The 25,010-nt window shown below is 34.4% G+C and overlaps 1 protein-coding gene across 9 annotated transcripts; it reads left to right on the forward strand.

Annotated features, from left to right (window-relative positions):
* The first annotated feature begins 4,790 nt into the window (after positions 1-4,790).
* On the forward strand, positions 4,791-25,010 carry LOC115955241. Of its 9 annotated transcripts, none has more exons than XM_031073307.1 (15): positions 4,791-5,072; positions 5,157-5,624; positions 5,709-6,161; positions 6,261-6,529; positions 7,269-7,342; positions 8,823-8,877; positions 10,089-10,163; positions 20,286-20,341; positions 20,496-20,610; positions 20,717-20,827; positions 21,096-21,283; positions 21,363-21,419; positions 21,816-21,975; positions 24,168-24,236; positions 24,392-25,010. In XM_031073307.1, exons 1-15 carry the CDS (start codon positions 4,811-4,813, stop codon positions 24,500-24,502), a joined length of 2,523 nt encoding a protein of 840 aa, XP_030929167.1. In that variant the 5' UTR covers positions 4,791-4,810; the 3' UTR covers positions 24,503-25,010. The 9 variants fall into 9 exon arrangements, with proteins under 9 accessions (XP_030929167.1, XP_030929168.1, XP_030929171.1 ...); XM_031073308.1 differs by having other exon boundaries at positions 5,157-5,609; XM_031073311.1 differs by having other exon boundaries at positions 5,157-5,591.

Below are 25,010 nucleotides of genomic sequence, written 5' to 3' on the forward strand. Positions count from 1 at the left end.
TCGGGCCATTCAAGATATATAGAGGATAAACCATTTGTAAGGAGCACTAGAAACAAATTCTGACCATTATTTACAAAATCTCTCACTTTATATAATAATTGAATGTATAATGTATTAAGTTTTCTTGAAAAAAAAACGTACTAAATTTAAAATACTTTTAAATAACAAGTATAAATAGCTTAATTTAGAAACTCTAATATATTATATTAACTATATTTTGTTAGAAAATAACCATATCATTTTAAGCAGGAATTGAAACTAACACTTATAAGTCTTATCTACTATTTTCATTTTTCACTTAACAAAAAAAGTCAAAAGTCAAAATTTTCAACATATCGTGTAGGTTTGTGACTAGTATATTTAAATATTATGACGTTGATTTTTTTTTTTATTAAATCCAAATTTCATTAACCACTAAAAGCAAAAGCATCCTAAAAATAACATGAGGAAAACAATGCTTAAAGCATCTGTATTGGTAGAAGCATATAGTTAAAATGCTAAATATAGCAACTAGATATAACAAAAGTGGCATAAAAAGCTAGTGCACTGGTGGAGCTATAACCATATTGTTGAGGAGGAAATTGATGCCTCTGAATAAAATGTCGCGAAACCAAACTGAAACTCGACTTTGGGCTCTTGAGATGGCACCCAAAGGCTTTCGGTATGATGACAAGCCTATCCAAGCAAGGTGAAGTTACATCTAAGTCCAAAAGATAAATTGTCCAACAGTAGGGATGAAATTACATGGTCCAGCAATCAATGATTAGACAAATTTAAGCAATTTTTAGGTCCTTATGTGTCTCATTCAAGAGGAATTTATTGTGCTTTCAGCCATTATTACATCAATATGAGGGAAGAGTTCAATTGTTATAAATACATCATATCCTTCAACTGTAAAGTAAAAAGTAAAAGTTAAAGGTTCCCTAGGAAGAAAAAAGGGAGGATTAATTGGCATGGTGTGAAGGGAGAGAGAGATCCCAGCTCAGTGCAGCGAGTATATCAAACTAAGACTTCGGTGAATATGTGTTTATAAGGCATGGATGAGCTGAATATGGGTTGTTTTTGAGTGAGTGAGATAGGATTGATGATGAGATTGAAGCTTTTTGTGAGTAGTGGGTTATTTGTGACTAGTATGTGATAGTGTAAAGGATGAGAAGAATATCTGGGATTAGATAAGTGTATGTTAAAGGTGATAGGTGGTGAGCTAAAAGAGAGCTAAACCACCAGCAAAAATGGCCAACGAATCTCAAAGTCTCAGAGGGGTAGCTAGGTTATCTTTCTGGTTAGTTGCTTGTGTTTTTATAATGGAGCTTAGGGAAGCATTAATTGACAAGGATTCAAAAACGTATGACTACTCAGAGGTGTTGAATCAAGGTTAGGCTTTCTTGGGGTTTTTTATCAGAAGTAGGAAAATCCATTTTAGGGGTTGCCTTGCTTCTTTGGGTAATGATGGGATTTTAGAGTGTTTTTGCATTAAATGCTAGGATTTGGGGCTGAGCTTAATTATTGTGATTGATGCCTGTATCAAGAACGAATCCTAATACTGCAACTGAGATTCGGACCCCTGAGAAGTAAGATTTAACACCCCCAAGCTAGGTGTCAAGTTTTAGTCTACTTCAGGAAGTTCCGCTAGAAATCCCTTTATGCCTTTCAAACCACATGTTCCCAATTTTTCCCCTTTAGGATTCATGAGCTTAGCACATGAATCACGTCTTAAACTTGATTAACATTTTTAGCATTAATTTGTTAGAGTTTGGATGATTTGGTTTCAACTCCCCTTTCGCTGAAGGTGTAGTCTTGGGGAAGATGATGGAGTTCCATCATTCTTTAGACTTCAGCTGATATGACAGCCATTGGACACTGTTCATGTTAGGTGGAGGGTGGCAGAAAACTGATGGGACAGCCTTTAGTCCATTCTCAAAGGCTTAGTTCTTCTTGTATGAGTTTCTATTTGCTCTTTTTGGCTAGGGGTGAACAAGGGTTGGTTGCCCACTCTCAATCCTTTGCCTCCTGCTGGTGTTTTTTTGGTTTGGGTTGGCTTACATGGGCTGGTCCCTTTGGGCCAGGTTGTGTGCATCCTAGAAAATAGTCATAACACATGTTTGCCATGGGTTTTTATCCCTCATGGACTTTTGTTAGTGAATAGTTTGGGCTTTCTCATAGATACTTCCAATGGGCCTAAAGGCATTTAGTTGTATTTGTTTGAAATAATAGGACAAGTTTTAAATACTTTTGTAAATAACACTTACTATGATGAATTCCATATTGCAATGTTCATGGTTTCTAATAATTTAAATGATGAGCTTGTGGGTTTGAATGTTTTACCACGAGTGTTGAAGGTATATATTATGGATGTCGTAATACAAATGATGTTCATGTATTTCATGGGTTTATAATACGAGAACATAATCCTTAAGATAGCTCTCAATGAGTTTTTTTCATAAGATGATTGTCATGGTTCTTTTTTGCCACAATAACATTTTACCATGATATTTTTTCTTTGCCAAGCGTTGATAATCTTGAGCTCTTTTTCTTTTTGATAAAGTAGTGCCAATGAAAATTGGGTTTTGATGTTGCCAATAAGAATTGGGCTTTGATATTACCAATGAGAATTGAGTTTTGATTTTGCTAATAAGAATTAAGCTTTGATATTGCCAATGAGAATTGAGCTTTGATGTTGTCAATGAGAATTGGGCTTTGGATGAATAAATTGCCATGGGTTTAAATCATGGACTTTGATTATGGATTTGAATTCCATCAATAAAATTGTTTTGCCATAGACTTAAAGCATGAACTTTTCAAATATTGCCAACCATAAGTATTTTTGGGCTTTAAATATAATAGGGTGCGTGTATTTGAAAGTAAATAGGTGGTACTTTAAACAAAAATTAGGTGTAATAAAAAAGGTACCCTAACACATATCATTTAGTTGTTGTGCTGCAGTGCACAGCCGCACAGCCAAAGATGGCTGTGCAATGTAGCGTTGAAGGTAAAAAAAAAAAAAAAAAAAATATTAAAAGATATATTATTTTATTGTGTTTTTTTGATACAATTATTTTATTATGTTAGTGGTGGTGGTTGTTGTTTATTGTATTAAATATATTATTTTATTGTGTTGTTTATATAATTTTATTGTATTGAATACTAAAATAAAACCGCTGATGTTGAGTATTTTACAAAATAAAATGGTAAAATAGATAAAGTAACTTTTTGTAATATTAAACTGCTAAATTTTTGCATCCACCAACGTGGATAGACCAAAAAAAAGTACATACAAAAGCGAATATGGCAAGAGCATAAAATAGCTATTAATAATTAGCAGTTAGCTTAACCTAGATAAAAGCACATTTGGAGTCTTGGACAAGCTCTTATCACCTTGGTTGGATGTTGTCATTTTCTCTCTCACATTATAAACCCACCACAGGACTTTTGAATCCAGTCCTTAAAATAATTTTTTCAAACCCACTAGAAAAAGAAAAAAAAAAAAGTTTAGAACTTATTAATGGACCAAATGATTTTCCTAGGCCCGCATCTTAAAAGGTGCGGCGGTAACACTGTTGAACAAAAAAAATTAATCGTACACCTCAACAAGGTTTACACAGATAGATGATCTTCATCGTAAAAAGTTACTGCCTTTGAAAACCAAAAAAAACCATGACAAATCAGAACGCACCACGTGTCATTCTGCTTCCTTTTTCGTGGTTTGCCTACCCCTTTACTCTCTTTGTTAAACCAAAGATACCACGAGCCAACACCTTTTTCTTTTTAAGTCTTTGTCAACAAAGAAGAAGGTCTTCCTTTAAGCTTTTCTGTGTGACTGTGTGTGGATCAGCTTCTCTCTGAAATTCCAAAATGTTCCTCTTTGGCAGGTGTACCCCACTCTCCACTTCTCATATCCTCAAGCAAACCAAAACCCAAAACCAAAAAAAAAAAAAAAAAAAAAAAAAAAAAAAAAAAAAAAAAAAAAAAAACTTAGCTTCGTTCGCTCGCACAACTTATTCCTCTGATTCTCAGACTCACGCAGGTACGTAAAGTTTCGTACTTTGTCTCTGCTTTTACATTACTTCTACCACAAATTCCTTTATTTTTATTTTTATTTAATTTATTCAATTTTTTTTTTAATGGGGTTTGTTTGAATTTTAAGAAAAAGTTTGGAACTTTTTGAAACTGTGGAATTTATAAGGATTAGGGTTTTTTTTTTTTTTTTTGGCGTTCTTGCAATTTGAGGGTGAATTTTTTTAGTTGAATTTGTTGTCTTTGTTTTGTTTATTGTTATTTAGTTATTGAATTTAGAGTTGAAAGGTTTAATGATAAATTAATTCAAGTAGTTTGGCTTTTTGGTTTCTAATTCAGTAGCTTGATTGAAAGTTTTCACTTTTGCACATATTTGAAAGTTTACATTTCAGGGTATTGTTTCATATTTGTGGGTTATGCATTAAAATTTTATAGAAATAATTTGATTGTGGATTAACTGTATTTCTCATATCTGGCACTTTTTTTTTTTTCCTGAGGGTTGAAGGTAATGTTATGTATTAGGTGTATCAGGAACTGTTACATTGAACTTTGGCTAGTTTTGTTAATATTTGAGATTCTTTTAATTGGGTTATGCCTGTTATGAAATTTTTAGTTTGGATGTTTCATTTTTACTGTGACTAATTTAATGTGTCTCACCCAGATATCAAAATCTTTTGGCATAGAGATAAAGGAAGCAACCTATAGTTATGCGTGCAAATGGCAACATTATGATTATGATCCTGATGTTACTCAGTGGGTCTCCATCATTGCTAGAATGTTTGCACTCTTACGATTAATGCTTCTGGTAGTGGGTGTGACTCGATATGACCAAGATTTGAGTCGAGTCAAGTTTGTTAGAGAAGGTTATTGTGAGAAGGATAATGTGGAGAATGATGAGGCTGTAGCACGTGCACTTCAAGAAGAAATTTGGCGGATTGATTGTTTAGAAGCTTCCGGAGTATTTAATGGTGGGCCAGAGCATTTGCAAGAATCTGTTCTTGCACAGAATTGGCTTGGTCCTTCGGGTAGACACTATATTCATGGTAGTGGAAATTTAGGTGCTGGCTGCCTTTGTGATTATCGTTCATTTTTGGTGTTATTTTCTGTTTTGCTTATTTGATAGATTGCCAACAAATACGTAGGGCATGGCAATGATCAGCAAGCAGCAAATGAACCTGGCATACAGATGGAGAATGCAGTTCCCTGTGGAATCATAATAAAGGAGGCGAGTGATCATAACAGAGTGGAAAATGATGTACAACCTGAAATTAAAATGTTGGCTTCATGCTCTATCCCAGGAGGAGAAAAACCATCTTATGTGGATGATTTGTTACATATATACAACATAGCTGATGAGTCCAGTCTTGATGGTGAAGTAGGCAAACGATTGAATCAGATGGTTCCTATTCCTGTAAGTATATGTGAGAAGGATAATGTGGAGAATGATGAGGCTGTAGCACGTGCACTTCAAGAAGAAATTTGGCGGATTGATTGTTTAGAAGCTTCCGGAGTATTTAATGGTGGGCCAGAGCATTTGCAAGAATCTGTTCTTGCACAGAATTGGCTTGGTCCTTCGGGTAGACACTATATTCATGGTAGTGGAAATTTAGGTGCTGGCTGCCTTTGTGATTATCGTTCATTTTTGGTGTTATTTTCTGTTTTGCTTATTTGATAGATTGCCAACAAATACGTAGGGCATGGCAATGATCAGCAAGCAGCAAATGAACCTGGCATACAGATGGAGAATGCAGTTCCCTGTGGAATCATAATAAAGGAGGCGAGTGATCATAACAGAGTGGAAAATGATGTACAACCTGAAATTAAAATGTTGGCTTCATGCTCTATCCCAGGAGGAGAAAAACCATCTTATGTGGATGATTTGTTACATATATACAACATAGCTGATGAGTCCAGTCTTGATGGTGAAGTAGGCAAACGATTGAATCAGATGGTTCCTATTCCTGTAAGTATATGTGAGAAGGATAATGTGGAGAATGATGAGGCTGTAGCACGTGCACTTCAAGAAGAAATTTGGCGGATTGATTGTTTAGAAGCTTCCGGAGTATTTAATGGTGGGCCAGAGCATTTGCAAGAATCTGTTCTTGCACAGAATTGGCTTGGTTCTTCGGGTAGACACTATAGTTATGGTAATGGAAATTTAGGTGCTGGCTGGCTTTGTGATTATTGTTCATTTTTGGTGTTATTTTCTGTTTTTCTTATTTGATAGATTGCCAACAAATATGTAGGGCATGACAATGATCAGCAAGCAGCAAATGAACCTGGCATACAGATAAAGAATGCAGTTCCCTACAGAATCATAATAGAGGAGGCGAGTGATCATAACAGAGTGGAAAATGATGTACAACCTGAAATTAAAATGTTGGCTTCATGCTCTATCCCAGGAGGAGAAAAACCATCTTATGTGGATGATTTGTTACATATATTCAACATAGCTGATGAGTCCAGTCTTGATGGTGAAGTAGGCAAACGATTGAATCAGATGGTTCCTATTCCTGTAAGTATAGTATTTTTGTTGTTCTGTTCACCTGTCTGGCAACATATATTTTCAAGTTATTGATTATCATTGTCATCCTCCTTTTCATTATTTGTGTGGAATCTGCAATATGTTACAATAGGAGGATTGAATGGCTAGAAGTGGAATTGTCTGGCATGTCTTACGTTTAGTGGTGTGTCCTTTTAAAAAGTATGAGAGCGAGAGAGAGAGTGATATTTATCATTTTCAAGAAAATGAAGCTTTTGTATCCAGGGTGCTTAATTAAAGTCACAGTGAGAATGGGTGTGAATTTATTCTATTGTGGGTGTTTAGTTGCTTTTGATTTTCAAACCTCTCCTAAGCTGTGATATTCTTGGCTTTCAATATTCACACATATTGAACATGATGCCATTGTAAATTAGATTCCATAAATGATTTAGGAATAACTTGTATTATTGTAACATCAAGGAGAGTAGCAGTTCAGCTTAAAGTGGATCAGCGACATAGATCATCCCCTAGTTTTTTTAGGGGTGCTATTGGGAATAGAATGGATGTATATACTTGTCCTAAATCTCCTGAGTCAAATCCTTTTAAATTACAGCCTAGTTTCATTACAACCTCCATTTGACTTTAATTTCTTTAAATCAAATATGGTTACTTTTGAGCAGATAGATCCACTTTCTTAGTTTCTTGTCCAAGCTGTGGCTATTGACATTTAAATTGTACTGCAATTGATGCTTTCTCTCATTTACTTTTGCAGCATGTTCCTAAAACTATTGAGAAAATACCCACAGTTGATGAAGAAATATCAGATCATCAAAGGCTGCTAGAGAGGTATTGTGTCATTTTTTCGTCTTTCTATGCTTAGTATTTTTTTGAGTTTTGAGCTGTCCAGGTTGTTATATGCTTATAAATTATATTACTAAAAAGAATAATTACTGAAAATATTACAACTATTAAAACAGCCTTCATAATTCATCAGAAACACTTGAATGATCCTTGAGCTGCCAGTCTTAACATGTTAGATTTATGTACTGAGAACTGAAATTTTCCACTTGCACAGAATGAAGGGGAACTTGAATTATGAACAAAGAGCATAAATACTAAATAGGGCACTAAAATTTGAAATTATTATATCAGGATTGAATTTGTAATGAGCAGGTTTAGGGGTCATTTTGAAATTTTAAGATGGACAGGATTTTGAAGTTCATGTTGTGGAACTTTGTGGAGAAAGTGATTATCATATTACATATCAAAATAAGGGTTATTGTTTGACATGTACTAGTTGTTTGGTCCGGGGTAATCTTTTAGGATTTCCAAGCATTCCCATGTTTGGTTACAAGTAGTTCTAGGTAATCTGGATACCTACAAGCATCTGGATTTCCATTTTGGGGGTTTGTGGATACCCTTTAGAAAGGTGGGTAACACATTCCCATGCTACATATTCAATTTTTTTTTTTTTTTTGGTTGATGTTATGGTTATATTCACCTTTAATTTTTTTCTATTAAAATTTTTTATCTCCTATTTGGATTTTTTTTTTCTCTTTTAAGAAAGCAAATAATTTTGATTGATAGGGAATGATTTCCTTGAAAACCATTAAAAAAAAAAAGAAATAATTCTTATTATTATTTTAGGAGATTTGAGTTAATTCATGGTTCATATTATTATTCTTATTATATTTCTTGTATAAGCCATGTAAAAGTGATGGGTAATACACATGTGACACATTGTATTTATAAATCTAAGGATAATTTGGGAAGAATAAATCATTCTTATAAAAATTTTGGAAATAAACCAAATCTGTGATCTCACATTCTCAAGAATCTTAATAGATTCCTAATCAAACCAAACGTGGGCAACGTACTTTCTTGGGCATTCAGGTTCCCCAACATCACAATCTCGAGAATCTAAATGCCAGTGGCATATTTAATTTCTCTAACCAAAACCTACATTAGGGTGGCTTTGGAATCTATAAGAGGGGTGGGGAAAAAGAGCAGGGTTTGGAAGGGTAAAGTATCTCTGAGTATAGCATAAATGTAATGAATATAAGCTTAGAGTCATCTTTATTTTAACAAGTCCAAGATCTACATTTTGTATGTGTTTCTCACATGTGAACTCTATTGATTTGGCTATGAATGAGGTTTTTGTGATGGCCTTGGTGACATAGTTTTTTTATTGCATTTTTCTTGTCAAGTTCTTACATTTTTATAAGTTATTACTTTAGTCTGAGACCTTTCTTTTTGGGTATTTATATTAATTGAAAATTCATTCAAATTACTATGTATCTAATATTAAGATATTTGGTCTTTTCAGACTACAGTTATATGAGCTGGTTGAGCTTAAGGTTCAAGGAGATGGTAACTGCCAGGTTGGCTCCCTCCCCCGACAACACATGCACACACAAAAAAATATTTTTGCATAAATGCTTATGCTTGGAAATGGAAATGATAGGTTCTATGATATTTTTCGGTAGTAAAAAATAGTTTTGGTTTATTGCTTATTTATTTATTTTGGGTGGGATGGGGGTGAAGATAAAGAATTTTAATTTATAATATTTTATGCCTGCACATTGTATCTCAGTTATCATTTTTTATGGGCTTGTTATGAGTATCACCTTGCAGTACATTCTTGGGCGTTAGTTGTTGGTCATAATATTTATTCTCTTTGAAGTCCGCCCTTAGAAGCAATTCATTGCACCAGGAAAAATTTAGCCTTATTTTTCATGAAAATGATTTATGTGAGTTCAATCCAATTTCAAAGTGAATCCAAAATAAGTTGGAACTTAATGGACCTCATGAATCATGTACAGAAGATTCCTTGAGTTGTCATTTGCTAATATTCTGGGACGGCTGATATGCTATGTTAAGTAATAGGCATCCAATGAAGGCAAGAAATCTTTATCTGGATCTTCTGCTATAACTACCTTTTACATGCCTTATTTGAATAGATGATAGGTTGGGGTGGTTTCCTTTGCCAGATACAGTTGGTGTCCAAGTCACATGCAGATATACTTGACGTATGTACTTGTTTAATTTTAATGGTCATTAGCTGCAGTTACTAACATTTGGTCTTTTTCTTCTCTAATTTGTATAAATGCCTCATTTGAGTTGCAAATGAAATTGTCCAGCCATGCTGATTTCTGTTTCTATAATTTAAATGACTTCAAATTATTTGATAATTATCCATTGACTTAAGAAGCTTTGTTTCTTTTTAAATCCTTGTGTAAAATTTTGTTATGATCCTAGTGTCCCACATGGATTAAGTACAAGTCTAACCATGTGTTTATAAGCTCTTGAGCACCCTCTCCTTTCAAGCCGGTCTTCAAGGGTGAGTTCTACGCATGGGTTTGTAACAAATTCATCATTCATGATTTCTGAGTGAGAAAGGTCCAGATTGTTGATGTATGCCCTCTACAGTGCAAGTGAATTGCTTGAGGTTATACAAAAATTGTACATTATCATTTATTAGTGAAAGTGGATGGTTATGTATTTATATTTGTTGTGCTTGATAATAATTATTGGCATTACTTCTTAATGTTATATACTTGAAAGACATCTTATTAGTTCTGTATTTTCCCAGTTTCGTGCTTTATCTGATCAACTGTATCGTTCTCCTGACTACCACGCTTCTGTAAGAGAACAGATTACTCGACAGGTTGGTTGCATTTGATCTGTCCTTATTTTAAGATGTCAAAACTTAATTATTTATTTGAAGTGTCATAATTTTTGTTTGTTGTTGTCATATATAGCATATACATGATCTGGTAATTGGTAAGGGCCAATAATTTAGCACATGGTTGCCCCTTCTTCAAAAATCTTAAAAACTTTATAACATAGCATTCCCATTAAACATCTTAAAAATTTTAGCATTTAGCATCTAAAACACAAACTTTATAACATATAACACTTCACTTTACAATATCCCTTTCATCAAAACTTCTATTTTTTTTAACGCTTCGTTTAAATATTCTTTCTTTATCATTTTTTATTATTCCTCTCTCTCTGTCTCTCTCTTTCTCAACCCAGCACCGCCGGCCACCACATCCACCCACCCATACCACAACCACCACATCCACCCACCATTGTCGCCACCAGCCACTAGCCAGATCCACTGCAACCACAAACAATAGTAGAGGAAAAAAACCTCCACATCCACCCACCACATCTTGGACACGTTTGTTTGTACGGTTGTTTACCTTGAGCAAAGCCAAAATCTTGGACACGTCTTCACCCATCAACCTCTTCTTCAAGTTGAAGTCATCACAGTACATCCGATTCCGAAATTGAACCCCAAACCGTCCGTGCCATTTCAGTCTCGAAACGACGTCGTCCTTGTCTGTGTTTCGTCGAGGATTTTCGAAACGCGGAGGTGGAGCTTGCAATGTCTGTTGTTGGAGAGCTTCGATTCGTGGTGTTGCTCCTCCGACATCATCTCGTAGAGAGTTTGAGACTGAGATTGAAAGTAAGAGTGAGCCGGAGGTGTTGGGTTGTGGTGGTGATGGTGTTGGTGGTGGAGAAGAGGAAGGAGAGTAAACCCTAGGAAAGGAATTTGTGGTTTGTGGTGGAGGTGGTAGTCTAGAAGGTGAAAACGAGAGCGTATGGTGGTCTGAGAAGGAGAAAGAGAGAGAGAGGAAAGCAGTGGAGAAGAAAGGCATGACACGAGAGAGTGAGATAGAGAAAAAGGAAAAAAAATATTAAAAAACTCTAGCATCTTGCTACAGTAGGGTGTCAAAGATGAGATTCAACTATAGCTCAATACTAAATTTTTTAGGATTTAGCATATTTGATGTAGGTGTGTTTTTATCATTTGAGGTGCTAAAAATGCTAAAAAATAGCATTTAGCATTTTTAGCACCTTTGATAAGAATGCTCTAAGGGCCAATAATTTAGCACGTGGTTTTGTCCCTTATTAAAAAAAAAAAAAAAAAAAATTGTCCCTTCAATTTTGTATCTATTTATTTTAGATTTTTTTTTTTTTTTTTTTTGTACAATGTACTTTTTATTATATATTCCCCCCCCCCCCCCCCCCCCCCCCCCCCGGTTTTAAGGTTTATGTGAAAGTATGAGTGTAGGAGCTTGTGCAAGAAAGACTCACCTCGGTAAAGCATTCCCCCTTTTGTTATATATATATATATATATATATATTACTATTTTTTCCTTTGGATAAGTTATCTATGTACTATTTCTCAATATATAAGAGTGTCTATCATTGTGGCCATTGATCGCATTACTATTTCTCTAGATGTAAATTTGTGTTTCCAAATACTTAATTTTTTATAGGGTGCAAAATTGAGGCACTGGGACATGTGTTTTACATAAAAGCCTCCTAGAGCTCATTATTGTTGGGTTTGCAAAAGGTCTGTTTTGACTTTTGATGATGGTAGGTAGTTATATTAACTTTAACTAAGAGATTTTTTTTTTTTTTTTTGGAGAAGATAATAAAGAGATTTGATTTATGAATATAACTAGGAACATGATTTAACTTATGATTTAAGTTTCTAATTTTGTTGCCAAAAGTTATGTCTAGGATCCTCACGGTTTGTCATGTGTGGATAAATAAATATTGGCTATTGGAACTATAAGGCCTTTTTGGTAGTTATCTTAATGCACCTATAACTAACATCTAATCTAAGGTATGGTTCTCTTCTGTCTGTGTGTGTGTGTGGGGGGGGGGGGGGGGGGTGTTATGGTTTATGAGGTTTCTCCTTTCCACTTACACTGTATCTTAGGGTGCTAATAAGTGCTTTTGGCTATAGTTTATTCAAATTTTATGAGCAAAATTTATAGAAAATACAATTAGATTCTACAATTGAAGTCCAATTTTGCGCCATGTGTCCTAAATTATTTAGTTCTAGAGAGAGTTTTATTTCTTAATTTTGGAGTCATATGTGGGATCACATCATAAATATCCATCCAAGTGAGTTATTGTGTACAAAAACCAAAGAGTGTAGAATAAATGAACATAAAGTTTTTTGGCGAAAACACCATTTTAGTCCCTATATTTTGGGGTCACAATCAATTTGGTTTCTACATTTTGATAGCAATCAATTTGGTTTCTGTTATTTTTAATTTAGAGTCAAATTAGTCCCTACCGTTAACTCACTAACGTAAAATGCTTACATGGCAAACAGTATGCATTGCTGCCAAATTTAAAGCTTACATGGCTTATATAATATTAGTCTCATCGCACGTGGTTCGCACATGTGATGAGGCTTTTTTTTTTTTTAGTGGTCCTATTTATGAGGCTTTTTTTTAGTAGTCCTATTTTGTAGAAAAAAAAAAAAACTGTGTTATTTATTTATTTATTTTGATAAAAAAAAACTGTGTTATTATTTTTTTTAATAAAAAAACTGTGTTATTTTATTTTATATATATAATTTTTATTTTGAAAATCTAATTTATAAGTGGATAATGTAATTTGAAAATTAACAGAAAAGTGGTGCTATTTTTTAGGCAATGTTTTAGTGAGAGTTAGAGTTGCATTTTTACCGGATTGTCCTTTAGTTTATCTCTACTTAAACATAAGGGTATCGGGGCATTTTTGAACTAAAAAATGAGGAATCCAAATAGGGGAAACCCCTTAAATAATAGTATAGAATATTAAAATTTGACAACTCATCATTTTAATTAATAAAAATGCCAGAACAAACACCAAAGATGAAAGAAAATAAAATAAAATCAGCCAAAGACCGAAACATAAAATATAATTCCCTTTTATTTTTTTTCATTTTCTTGCAATCCAAGCACACACAAACATCGAAAATCTTCTATTGGAATGTGAAAACTGAAAGTATGAAATGAAAGACCAGTGGATGGAGTTGTAGTTTCCAGTCTAGTAGGTGGAATACAAAGCTTGGAAATTTCAGTTGATGGTACAACTATAACGGAGGATTTGAATTTTGGAATTTTGGGATTTCAGTTAAAGAAGAAGAATAGGGAAATAGACTAAATGGAGTTGATTTGTACTAGCATGTATAGTGTGGGGCCGTGGCTTGTTTGCTTTGAGTTTTCATTGGGGGACTGAGGGAGATACCGCAAGAAAGAACAGAGATGGTAGTTGACGTTTTCGATTTTTTTTTTTTTTTTTTTTTTTTTTTTTTTTTTTTTTGGGGGGGGGGTGGTGGTGGGGGGTGGGGGGTAAAGGACTAACATTCATTTTTAAAAAAGTAAATAGAAATCCTATCATGGTCTTTTGTTGGTTGTTTTGCACTGAGCCCATTGACGAAGTGAGTATTATGATTACATGGTGCAGCAGAAAGCCAATTGACCTAAAACCTTATTCAACGCTCTCAGTAGCTTGCAGAGGGTTTGGGACAATGGTGAGGACACTGGCAAGAAATTGGCACCTCTAGATTTTCAATTTTCACAATTCCAAATACACATAGATGGTCTTTTGTAGATCTTCGATGTTTGTGTGCATTTGGATTGCAAGAAAATGAAAGAAAATAAAAGGGAATTAAATTTTCTATTTCGGTCTTTGGCAGATTTTTCATTTTTTTTTCATCTTTGGTATTTGTTTATTACTTGGCATTTTTATTAATTAAAGGCGTAAATGTACTTTTGGACCCTACGTTTTGGGCCGATTTGCATTTTGATCCCAAAATTGATTTTGTTCCTATTTTTGTCCTTAAAAGAAAAAAATCGATTCTATTTTAGTTTTTGCCGTCAACCCACTAATAGAAAATCCTACGTGGCTAACGGAGTGCCATGTTTGCACTTACGTGGCATTAAAATATCATTAAAAATTTTATTTGGCATTTTTTTAGTGCCACGTCAGTATTTTAATTATTTTTTCAAAAACCACGTCAAAAAATGTAATTTTGATTTAAACTGAAAATACAAATTTGATTTAAATTAAAATTTTAATTTCTCAAGTCTCACTTTTTCATGCATTTTATGTTTTCTTAACCAAACGCAAATATACAAAAGATTTAGGTTTTAAGCTGGAAATCAGATCAAATTCTCTAGTTCTCTTCTCCTCCCTCTCTCTATCTGAGCTATTCCATGGCTACCATGAGCCACCACCGGCGGTGATTTTTCTCCAAACCTCTATCCTCACGATCTCACTCTCTCTAATCCTTCGATACTCACAAATCGGCAAAGCCTCTTTGGTCGAACCTTGAGCTTCTCATCATACTGAATTGGCAAGGCCTCTTTTTTAGTGTCCTTTGCTCCACTGCTCCGGTCACCAGAGGTTCAATCTGGGTTTGTTTTTCCATTTGGGTGTTGTTTGTTTTAAATTTATGTGTTTTTCTTTTCCATGTGGGTTTAATGATTTTTCTGGGTTTATGGGTTTCGGTGGAGGATGGTGTTTGGATATGGAAAATGTGAACATTGCCAGTGGTGGCTGTGGCATGCAGCAAGAAGAGAATCAGTGCCCATGAGTGGGTATCTGGGTGTGTTTGATACTTGCATGATTGAGTTTGTTCAGATCTGGGTATCCTTGCTATTGATCTTGGTATGTTTGTGTTTTTGTTTTTTGGAGAGAATGTGGTGTTGTTTGTTTGGTTTAGATTTGGGTATCTTGCTTGCTCTTGTTCTGGGTTTTTTGTGTGTTTTGTTTCTCAAGAGAAATTCTGGGTTTGTGGGTTTGCTTCTGATTGAGTTGGTTACTGGTTTATGGGTTTATTTCTTTGATTTATTTATGGTTTGGTTTGGTTTCTTTGGATTTGATAAAGATTAGATTTGGTTGTTGGATTTGGATTTGGGGTTTGCTGGAGATTAGATTTGGTTGTTGGGAGAACATGAAGAACAAGTTCAGTTTATCACCAGAGACTTATGTTCTTACGAAAAAAAATAAAGAAAGTAAAATAATAATAAATAAAATTAGATTTAAGGTTTTTTTTTTTTTTCAATTTTCTGACATGGCTTTTAAAAAAAAATTAAAATGCTGAGTTGGTATTAAAAAATGCCAAATAAGATTTTATTATTATTATTTTATTAGCTACGTCAGCGCATGCGTGGCACTCTATTAGCCACGTAGAATTTTCTGTTAGTATATTGACGGCAATGACTAAAATAGAATCGATTTTCTTTTTTTGGGAACGACAATAAGAATGAAATGCCAAATAAGATTTTATTATTATTATTTTATTAGCTACGTCAGCGCATACATGGCACTCTGTTAGCCACGTAGAATTTTCTGTTAGTATATTGATGGCAAGGACCAAAATAGAATCAATTTTTTTTTTTTTTTAGGGACGACAATATGAACGAAATCAATTTTGGGACCAAAATGTGAATTGACCCAAAATGTAGGGACCAAAAGTGCATTTACGCCTTAATTAAAATGATGAGTTGTCAATTTTTAATATTATTATATAAGCCATGTAAGCTTTAATTGTGCTAGTAGTTACACCGTTTGTCACATAAGCATTTTCTGTTAGTGAATTAACTATAGAGATTAATTTGATTCCAAATAAAAAATAATAGGGACCAAATTGACTTCTACCAAAATATCATGATCAAATTGATTGACCCCAAAATGGTGTTTTTGCCAAATTTTTTTTAAAAAAATGAACAATTTACATTTCTTACAAGACATTTTAAACAGTTAAAAAATATATAAGAATAATTATCAATAATATTTAAATTATATATGTAAGAGCATCCACAGTAGTGGAGCTAAAAATTTAGCTTTTTAGCTCTACTAAAAGTTATTTTATCTATTTTACCTATACACATGTTGCAGCAGTGGATCTATTTTAGCTTTCAACACAATAAAATAATATAAACATTACAATAAAATAATATATCCCATTATCCATAAAACATCCATAGCACCAACCACAACCACCTCTACCATTAGCCACAGCCATAACCACCACCACCACCGGCCACAACCACCACTCTACTGCAACCACAACACAACATAGAAAAAAAAAAAAAAAAACAAAACCACAACCACCACCACCACCGGCCACAACCACCACTCTACTGCAACCACAACACAACATAGAAAAAAAAAAAAAAAAACAAAACCACAACCCCATCACTACCAGTCACCACAAACCACCAATCATGACAACCACAACCACAACCATAACCAAAAACCACAAAACTCATAGCCAAAATCCACAAAACCCACTGTCAAAGCCAAAATCATCCACCACCACCACAACCAAAATCCACAAACCCATTGTCAAAATCATCCACCACCACTACCATAGCCAAAATCAACCACCACCACCACAACCACTAAACCCATAAATAAATAAATAAAACTCAATCACAGTAAAGAGAATAGAGAGATGGGCGGCAGCGGTGGCTTGTGGCTTGGGGAGGACAGTGTCGGCGTGGGTCTGATCGGCGGAAGAGAAGTGGGCGGAGGCGTGGGTCGGCGGCTTGGGGCTTGGGCCTCTCTTGACGCGCGGTCGCGGTTGGGCTCGTGTAGATCGGCGATGGATCTGTGGAGGAAGAAAGAAGGGTCTGGAGGAAGAAAGAAGAGATGGAGAGGCAGTGAGGAAAGAGAGACGGAGAAAGGAGAATGAAGGAAAGAATTAAAAATAAAAAAAGAAGTGTGAACATAGAATAAAAAATTATTTTTCATTTTAGCTTTGAGCTACAGTGATTTTAAGTATAGCTCCCTTGCTGCAACCTCTTTTTTGTGTTTTGGTGTAGCTAAAATAGCAATATAGCTATTTAGCTACATTGCTGCAAATACTCTAAGAATCATACTATGCATCTCAATATATATCTTTTAAGTATATCTATGCATGTGCATGGGGTTACAAGTTAATTTAGCTAAAATATACACAAAATAATAGCATAGATTGTCATATTGGTTAATTAACATCCTCTAAACTCAGTTAAAATATACCCTAAACAAAAGCATAAATTATCATATTGATTGGATGGGGTCTATCCTCTCTCACTCTCACTATCTCACACCTAAGAATGACTCCTAAGATCCAACTCTACCAATCACTCATTAATTTTTTCAAACCCACTAAATAAAAAAGAGAAATGCTATATTTACAATATTTTCACAACAAATCATAAATGACTGATTTTTACAAGTTGTTATTGGTGGTCAAAAAAGTAATTTTATTGATAGGTTTAAATTATAACTAATAACAACTTACTATCTATAATTTGTTATGAAAATATTGTAGACGTAGCACTAAAAGTGTTTTTTTTTTTTTGAGAAACAAACACACATGCACAAGGGAGAGAGAAATTGGTTATAATACAAAGGCACACCACAACTTTACTCAAAAATCATGCTAACTTTTAAGGGAGGGTGGGACACACTAAAAGTGGTTTAGGACTTAATGAATCGACCTAATAATTTTTCTAAACTCGCATGTCGACATGTTAATCCTTGCCTACACCAAAAACCGATCAATGTCTTGATCTAATGATAAAAAGTTATCATCAGGAGCGGACGCCATAGGTTGAAATTCTTTTAAAAAAATGGTCATTCCATAAATATAAGTAGAGATGACAATTTCTGCCTGACCTGCAAATACCCGGCCTAACCTGATCCTAATGGGTCGGGTTTTACTTGGCTCGATAAAGAATAGGGTCAGGTTTGGGTTAAAAAAAAAAAACCCGAAGCAAGTCCGGGTTTTGGTAAAAACTCGGCCCAAACTGGTTATATCCTAATTACTAAAACACCCTCATATATATATATAGATAAACTTATTCAATAGCTTAACCTTATCTCATTCTCCCATTCTTGTCACACAACCGCCACCCACCCTCTCTCAAATCTCCAGTCACTCTAATAGCCACAGCCACAGTCTCACCATCGCCGCCCTCAACTCTTTAAGCCGTCACTTTCACCTACCCACACAACCACACTCACGGCCTCATTGCCTCACCACTGCCCCCCTTAATCACTCCCATAGTCCCATTCTCCCTCCTCCCTACGCCTTCCATATGTCCTTCTCTCTTTTTTTTTTTCTGCCATTCCTATTTGGGTTCGTTAGGGTTTGGGTTCCCCTTTTTTATTTTTTTTGTGAATCTGGTTTAGGTTCCTGTTAGGGTTTGGGTTTGTTGCCATTCCTATTTCTCAATGATATGGTCTTCACTCTTTCTTTTTTTTCTTTTTTTTTTTCTTTTTTTTTTTGTGATTTTTGTGTTTGCCTTTGTGATTTTGAAAGGGAAAAGTATAAATCTCAAATTTTTGTGTTTGTGTTTGTGTTTGTGATTTTGAAAGGGAAAATAAAAAATCTGAAATTTTTGTGTTTGTGTTTGGGGTTTTGGTGGCTACTTTGGTCTGATTGAAGAACATGATCTTGGGGTTTTTGTTTTTGGATTTATGATCTAGGTTGATGAACATGATTTTAGGGTTTTTGTTTTGGGTTTCTAATCTTGATTGATGAACATGATCTTGGCCTCTTGGGGTTTATTTTTTGGGTTTTTGATCTAGGTTTGTGGAGGTTTAGGGCTTTAGGAAAACTTTTTTTTTTTTTTTTTTTTTTTTTTTTTTTTAATTAGGCCACGGATTGGGCCCTAAAGTGGCATGGGCTGGGCAGGGCGGGGCGGGTTTGGGCCCCGCATAAAAAACCCGTTTATTAAATGGGCCAGTTCTGAGTTTTGGGGGTAGACCTGTGGGTCGGGTTCGGGTATGAAAAAATCCGGCCTGAACTTGACTTGTTGCCATTTCTAAGTATAAGTGCTTGTGGGGTGTGGGGGTAAGGGTTAGGGTTCAAGTTTCCAGAGGGAGTTTCACTCACGTATACTCTTAAATAAGACTAGAGTAGAATTTCTATCTTGTAAAAAAAAAAAAAGTTTAGTATTCACGCTGTTGTATCGAGCGTGGGACAAGCACAGCTAGTAAAAGTGTTAGTTACTCAACTTAAAAGGTACGGCAACACCGTTGCCCAGTAATTTAAACCCCATGGGCACCTCAACAGAAATAGATCTTCATTGTAAAACGTAAAATCCCATGTTAAATCAGAACTCGCCACATGTGAATCTGATTCCTTATTCATTTCATTTGCCTTTCCCTCTTGTTAATAATCCAAAGATTCCTTGCGAAAATCACGACCCAAAAACCTCTTTCTTTTAATTCTTGTTAACAAAAAAAGTCTTCCTCTAATTTGCTTCATCATAATTCATCATTAGCTTCTCTCTCTGAGTCTGTGTGGATCAGAAAATTGAGGAAATTCCAAAATAGGAAATGCCTTAAGGTTCTTATATGGGCAATGTTGTAAGCCCACAACAGCTGGGGACTCCGAATCACTTGGACATCATGATGTGTCGGCTGCCACCGTTGTTGTTTCTGCTCTAGCCCATGATTTCTTTCACTTTGAGATCACCTCCCAGGTTTTTATTTTTTATTTTTTTGGTCTTAATCTGGTTTTAATTTCTTTGTTGTCTTTTACTTTTCTTACAACTAGTGAGAAGGGTTCGAACCTAGATTCTCCTGGACTGGAAGAATTAGACAATGTTACAAAGACATTAACATTATGTTAATCATTTTTTATTTTGGTGGAATTTCTAGAAATGGTGAAGGTAAATGCTATTTCAAGCCCCCCAAAAACATGTTTTTGCACCCCATTCTCTCTAATGCCATGAGAGAGTGGCTGCTGTGAGGGAGGAAGCAACACTTTTGGGTGTTGAAAATTAAAATAGTAACCCCAATGTTGAATTAAGTGATGATCAATATTTTGGAAATGATTTTCCTTTCAAAAAAAAAAAAAAAAAAGATTTTGGGAATGATTTCTTTAAGTAATTATGAAGCTAAATTTTGAGCTAATTAAGTATCTTTGTGTTGGTTTAGTATATTCATCCTGTTAATCTAAAATTTTCTTATAAATTGTTTTTAGGTCCCGGAAGGACTCAGCAAGCATGTTGTCTCGTCTAAGAAGGCTCAAGCTAATTGGTAATTAATTAGCATGCAATTTATCTCAACAATTTTCTTTTTATAGAGTAAAATTATTAAATATTTAGCAAGAAATTGGAAAAAAGAGAGTGATGAATAGGCTCTATAGCATAGCTTTTTGTCTAAAAAGGTTACATTTTGACAATATATGAAGGTACAGAAAACTATTAGAGGCATGGAGAGCAGCAAAACCCCCTCCAAAAACACCTGAAGAAGCTGCTAGGCTTGTCATTGAGACACTGAAGAGACACCAAAAGGCAGATGTTGAGGTACTATAAAAGATCCTGTCACAACATATATGTATAACTTGTTGCATAATGCATAGAACTGTAATGGAAGAAGGTAACAAACATTCTCAAATTGCCTATTTTGTAGGGTTTATTGGCCTTCTATGGTCTTCCTCTTCCTCATACCCTAGTCCAACTTACTGCTGAGGCCCCAACATCATTGCCTGAAGGAGTAGAGTATGAATTTCAGACATTTCTAGTAAGAACCACACTCTTTTCAGACTCAATGTATGTGATCATAATCAAGTCATAGAACTGGGTTTGATATAATGAATCACTGTTGATACAATATTTTTCACTACTTACCGATGTGGCAAGTTGTAAATTGTAATTAACTTTCACATGTGTCCATCACTGACATAGTGACATTATTATATTGTCTAGCATTAACAATTTGCCACCTCAATAATTGTGAACAACGTTATGTCTATAAACTTTTTGACAATGAATTATTGGAATGAAACTAGGTTGATCCAAGAGCTATAGCAGATGGAGATGGGATGACAGTGTATGTCAGTACAACAGACCCAAGGGAGTCATCTTGTGTTCCTATAGAAGTACAAGTAGCATCTGTCCAAAGATCACAAGCGCGTGCTGAGAAAAATTACACAGAAGCAGATGCAATTCACAAAAAAATTATTGAGTTCGGATATCGGTTAGTCATCTACTAGGCATAGGCCTTGATTCCAATTTTGATTCAATATTATAGTTTTGTTATTGTTTTCTTCCACTAGGATACTCAATCAGAACAATGAGGAAACCCTTGCGCGAAAGTATCGAATTCGACTAAGGTAAAATTACAGTAGGATTCAAGTAGCAAAATATTTTAGTTTTTTGGTTAATTGCAATTTTGGCCCCCTAAATTATGGGGTCAAATTCAATCCCCCATTAACTGTGAAATCGAACAAGTCTCCAATGATTAATTGGTGATTGATAAAATATCCCTCGCAGTTAATAATTTCCATCAATTTCAAAATTTTAACAAAAAAATTTGAAATCAAACAATGTCCACATAGAGAATTTCTTTAATAATGAATTTGTGAGATTTTAGTTAAAATTTTGAAATTAATGGAAAATTTTTACGGTGGGAGGCATTTAGCCTAGTATCAATCAATTAATCTTTTTTATTTATATGTTAGTTTTTTACTTTTTTTATATAGCATCAGTTGTTAATAGCTTCTGAACAGGGGAATAGATGCACCAGAGAATGAAATGCCATATGGGAAAGAAGCAAAGGAAGAGCTGACAAAGATTGTGCAGGGAAAGTGCTTGAGAGTCCTTGTCTGTGGGATAGATCAATATGGCCGCTACGTAGCTGACATATATTGCAATGGCAAATTTGTTCAGGTACTGTTTCTCTCAACATTGGTTTCTTTTGCCCCTGTTAACACCAGTGGCGGCTATATTTTTGAGGTGGTCATTATTGACCAAAATTTAATAAAAAGAGAAGGGTAAAATATCATTTTCGTCCCTAAACTTTCACAAAAGTTTGTTTTTCGTCCTTAAACTTTTAAAAGTTTGTTTTTCATCCCTAAATTTTACAAAATATTCTAAATTACGTCATTATGTTTATGTCCGTTCTTACGTGGTCTAATGGAATGCTAACGTAGCATTGGACTTAACCAAAACATTTTGTATTGAAAAAATTATGGACATGTGGCATGCATATATTGGCACACTTGGAAAACAATAATGCCCACACATCTTACTTTTAGTTCTTCGTTACTAAACATCACCATTACCGACACTCTCTTTTTACCAATTAGTCGTTCTATCTCTTTCTCTTTCTCTCTAACTAAGTCTGTTCACTAACCCAGAAAACCCCCTTATTGAAATCAAAGAAAATGTCAAAAATAAGTAGAAAAAAAAATCAAAACAAGTGAATGGCTATTTGGGTTATATAGGTTTCGTGTAGAGATTGAAGGCACAATAGCACACATCTTGAAATCTGGTGGAGGAAACGTTGAAAGCAGTAGAGAGAGAGAGAGAGAGAGTAGGGGTTGGGTTGGTGATGGAGTTTTGTCCTCAACCAAATCACACATGCCATTTTAAATTACATTTTTTACTTTGAAGATTTTCAATGTTAAACTTCAGAATTGAAAATCGTCAATTTGAGCTTGACTCTCTCTCTCTCTCTCCTCTATGTTGGTTTGTAACTCTCTATTTTATTAAATATAGCAAATCTGAAAGATTTCCGGCATGAGAATCTTCAAAATATGGCTAGATTCTCTGCCTTCAGCCCTTCCTTGTTATTGAGAATTAAGTTTTTGTGAACTTGAAAATGCCTAGAACAGTAAAAGGAAAATGAAAGGACATAGTAAAGTCATGAAACTAAAAAATTTTCACAGCGTAGTTCTTTGGATTTTGAACCGTGGATGAACTCAACTAAACCTGAAATAACTTACTATACATAATTTCTTTCATTTTCTTTGTTGCCAAACGAGAACTAAAAAACACTCATCTTCCTGTGGAATGGGAATGTGTTTCTCACATGTGCCAATAAATGTATGCCACCTGTCCATAATTTTTAAAACAAAATGGTTTTCTCTAAGTCAAATACCAAGTCAGCTTTCCGTTAGGAAATCCATAGATGGAAGTATGTAAAATAGAACGTTTTGTAAAGTTTAGGGATGAAAAAAGAACTCTTAAAAGTTTAGGGATGAAAAATAAATATTTGTGAAAGTTTAGGAACGAAAATAATATTTTACCCAAAAGAGAACTTCATATAACCAAAACACGCACACATGATGTATAGTTTGACAATTTTCTTATAGGAATTTTCTTATTTTGAAATTTTTGTATAATAGTCTCATTATTAATGTTGTAGTTACATCTTTTTCAAAAATTTAGTTAGATAAAAAATTTATTAGGATTTTTCTTTTTGTTTGTAAGGAACTAGTATATTGTTAAAGGGGCCAAAATTTAAAGATAAAGTTTGGCTACAAACTTAGTTGTAGTCTAAGACTACAACTCTTACTAAACAAATTAACGTGGTTATATATTTTGAAAATTTAACTTTTGAATTGCATGTTCTTTATGTTTTTAAGACACATGTCAAATTTTATGTCAATTGGATGTTATTTATTATTTGATCCATAAACTTAAATTTTTATGTAATTTTAGACTACAAAAACTCAAAATTTATCAAAATTTAAAGATTTGATTAATGACATAACTATTAATCTTTAATCTTCTTGAAATTTTGCAAGTATGGAGGATATAAGAAGAAAATATAATCTAATGGTGAATTTTTCACAATTCACATCTAATAAAAAAATATTGGATACAGTTATAGTTTTAGTCTACAATAATGTTTGTTACCAAATTTTTTCCAAAAATTAATTATATTGGGCCTAAAAAATTTTAGGGTGGTCACAAATATTTTTTAAAGGACAATAAAATTATAAATTTTTAGAATTTATATATAATAATTAATTATTTTGCCAGTTCAGGGTGGTCCTGTGACCACCTTGAACTACATGTGGAGCCGCCAATGGTTAACACTGAGCTAACTTATCCCTCTTTTCTCACCCTGCCAGGAATTAATGCTCAAGAAAGGTTTTGCATGGCACTATGAAGCCTACGACCAACGCCCAGAACTTGCAAGAGTAAGAAATTACCTTTACTTTATTATTGTACTTTCTCCATGTCAAGCCTCTTTAATCTAACAATAAGTTTGTGAGTTTTCAATAAAAACCAAAGGCAAAGATAAGACTTACTGACAAGAATTGTAAATCTCTATGTTTATTAATTATGATATCAGTGGCAAAAAGAGGCCCGAGACAAGAGAGTTGGCCTGTGGGCTTCATCGAATCCTGAGAAGCCATGGGAATGGAGAAAGAACAATAAGGAGAAAGGACAAATGCGAAGGTAGATGACATTTTCCAATAAAAAGGAAAGTGAGATCTCCTTGTGACCAATAATTATCTCATGCATCAGATTCCTTCCTCTATCATTGTACGAACCTTGCAATCCTATAGGATTCACACAATGTGAAAGGAAGGGTGAATATTTATCTCCGATGTATGTGGTACTTGTTATGTGGTTGACTGCTTTTAACCATATGAGGCTAGAAGGCAAAACCAATGTAACATATTAGGATGTACTTCCAAGACCAAGGGTTGGTAGCAACTTGACACCGAATGTCAAAAGCATCTCTCCTCATTTTATGTACGAGTCATATGAACCATTATGTATTTAATCTTAGTAAAGGCTGTTTTAACTTACGTTTGAATCAAAAACCCAAGTGAGAGGTGGGTTGTAAGTTGTAAGTTGTGTTACGTGAACAAAACAAATCAAATGATCATTGTGCCAAAGAGAATATGTATGCTAGTATACTGTACAGTATTAGAGGCCTAATGTTTAAGCGAATTCTTGTTGAA

Source organism: Quercus lobata, chromosome 8 (assembly GCF_001633185.2).
Source record: "Quercus lobata isolate SW786 chromosome 8, ValleyOak3.0 Primary Assembly, whole genome shotgun sequence".
In the NCBI taxonomy this organism is placed as follows: domain Eukaryota; kingdom Viridiplantae; phylum Streptophyta; class Magnoliopsida; order Fagales; family Fagaceae; genus Quercus; species Quercus lobata.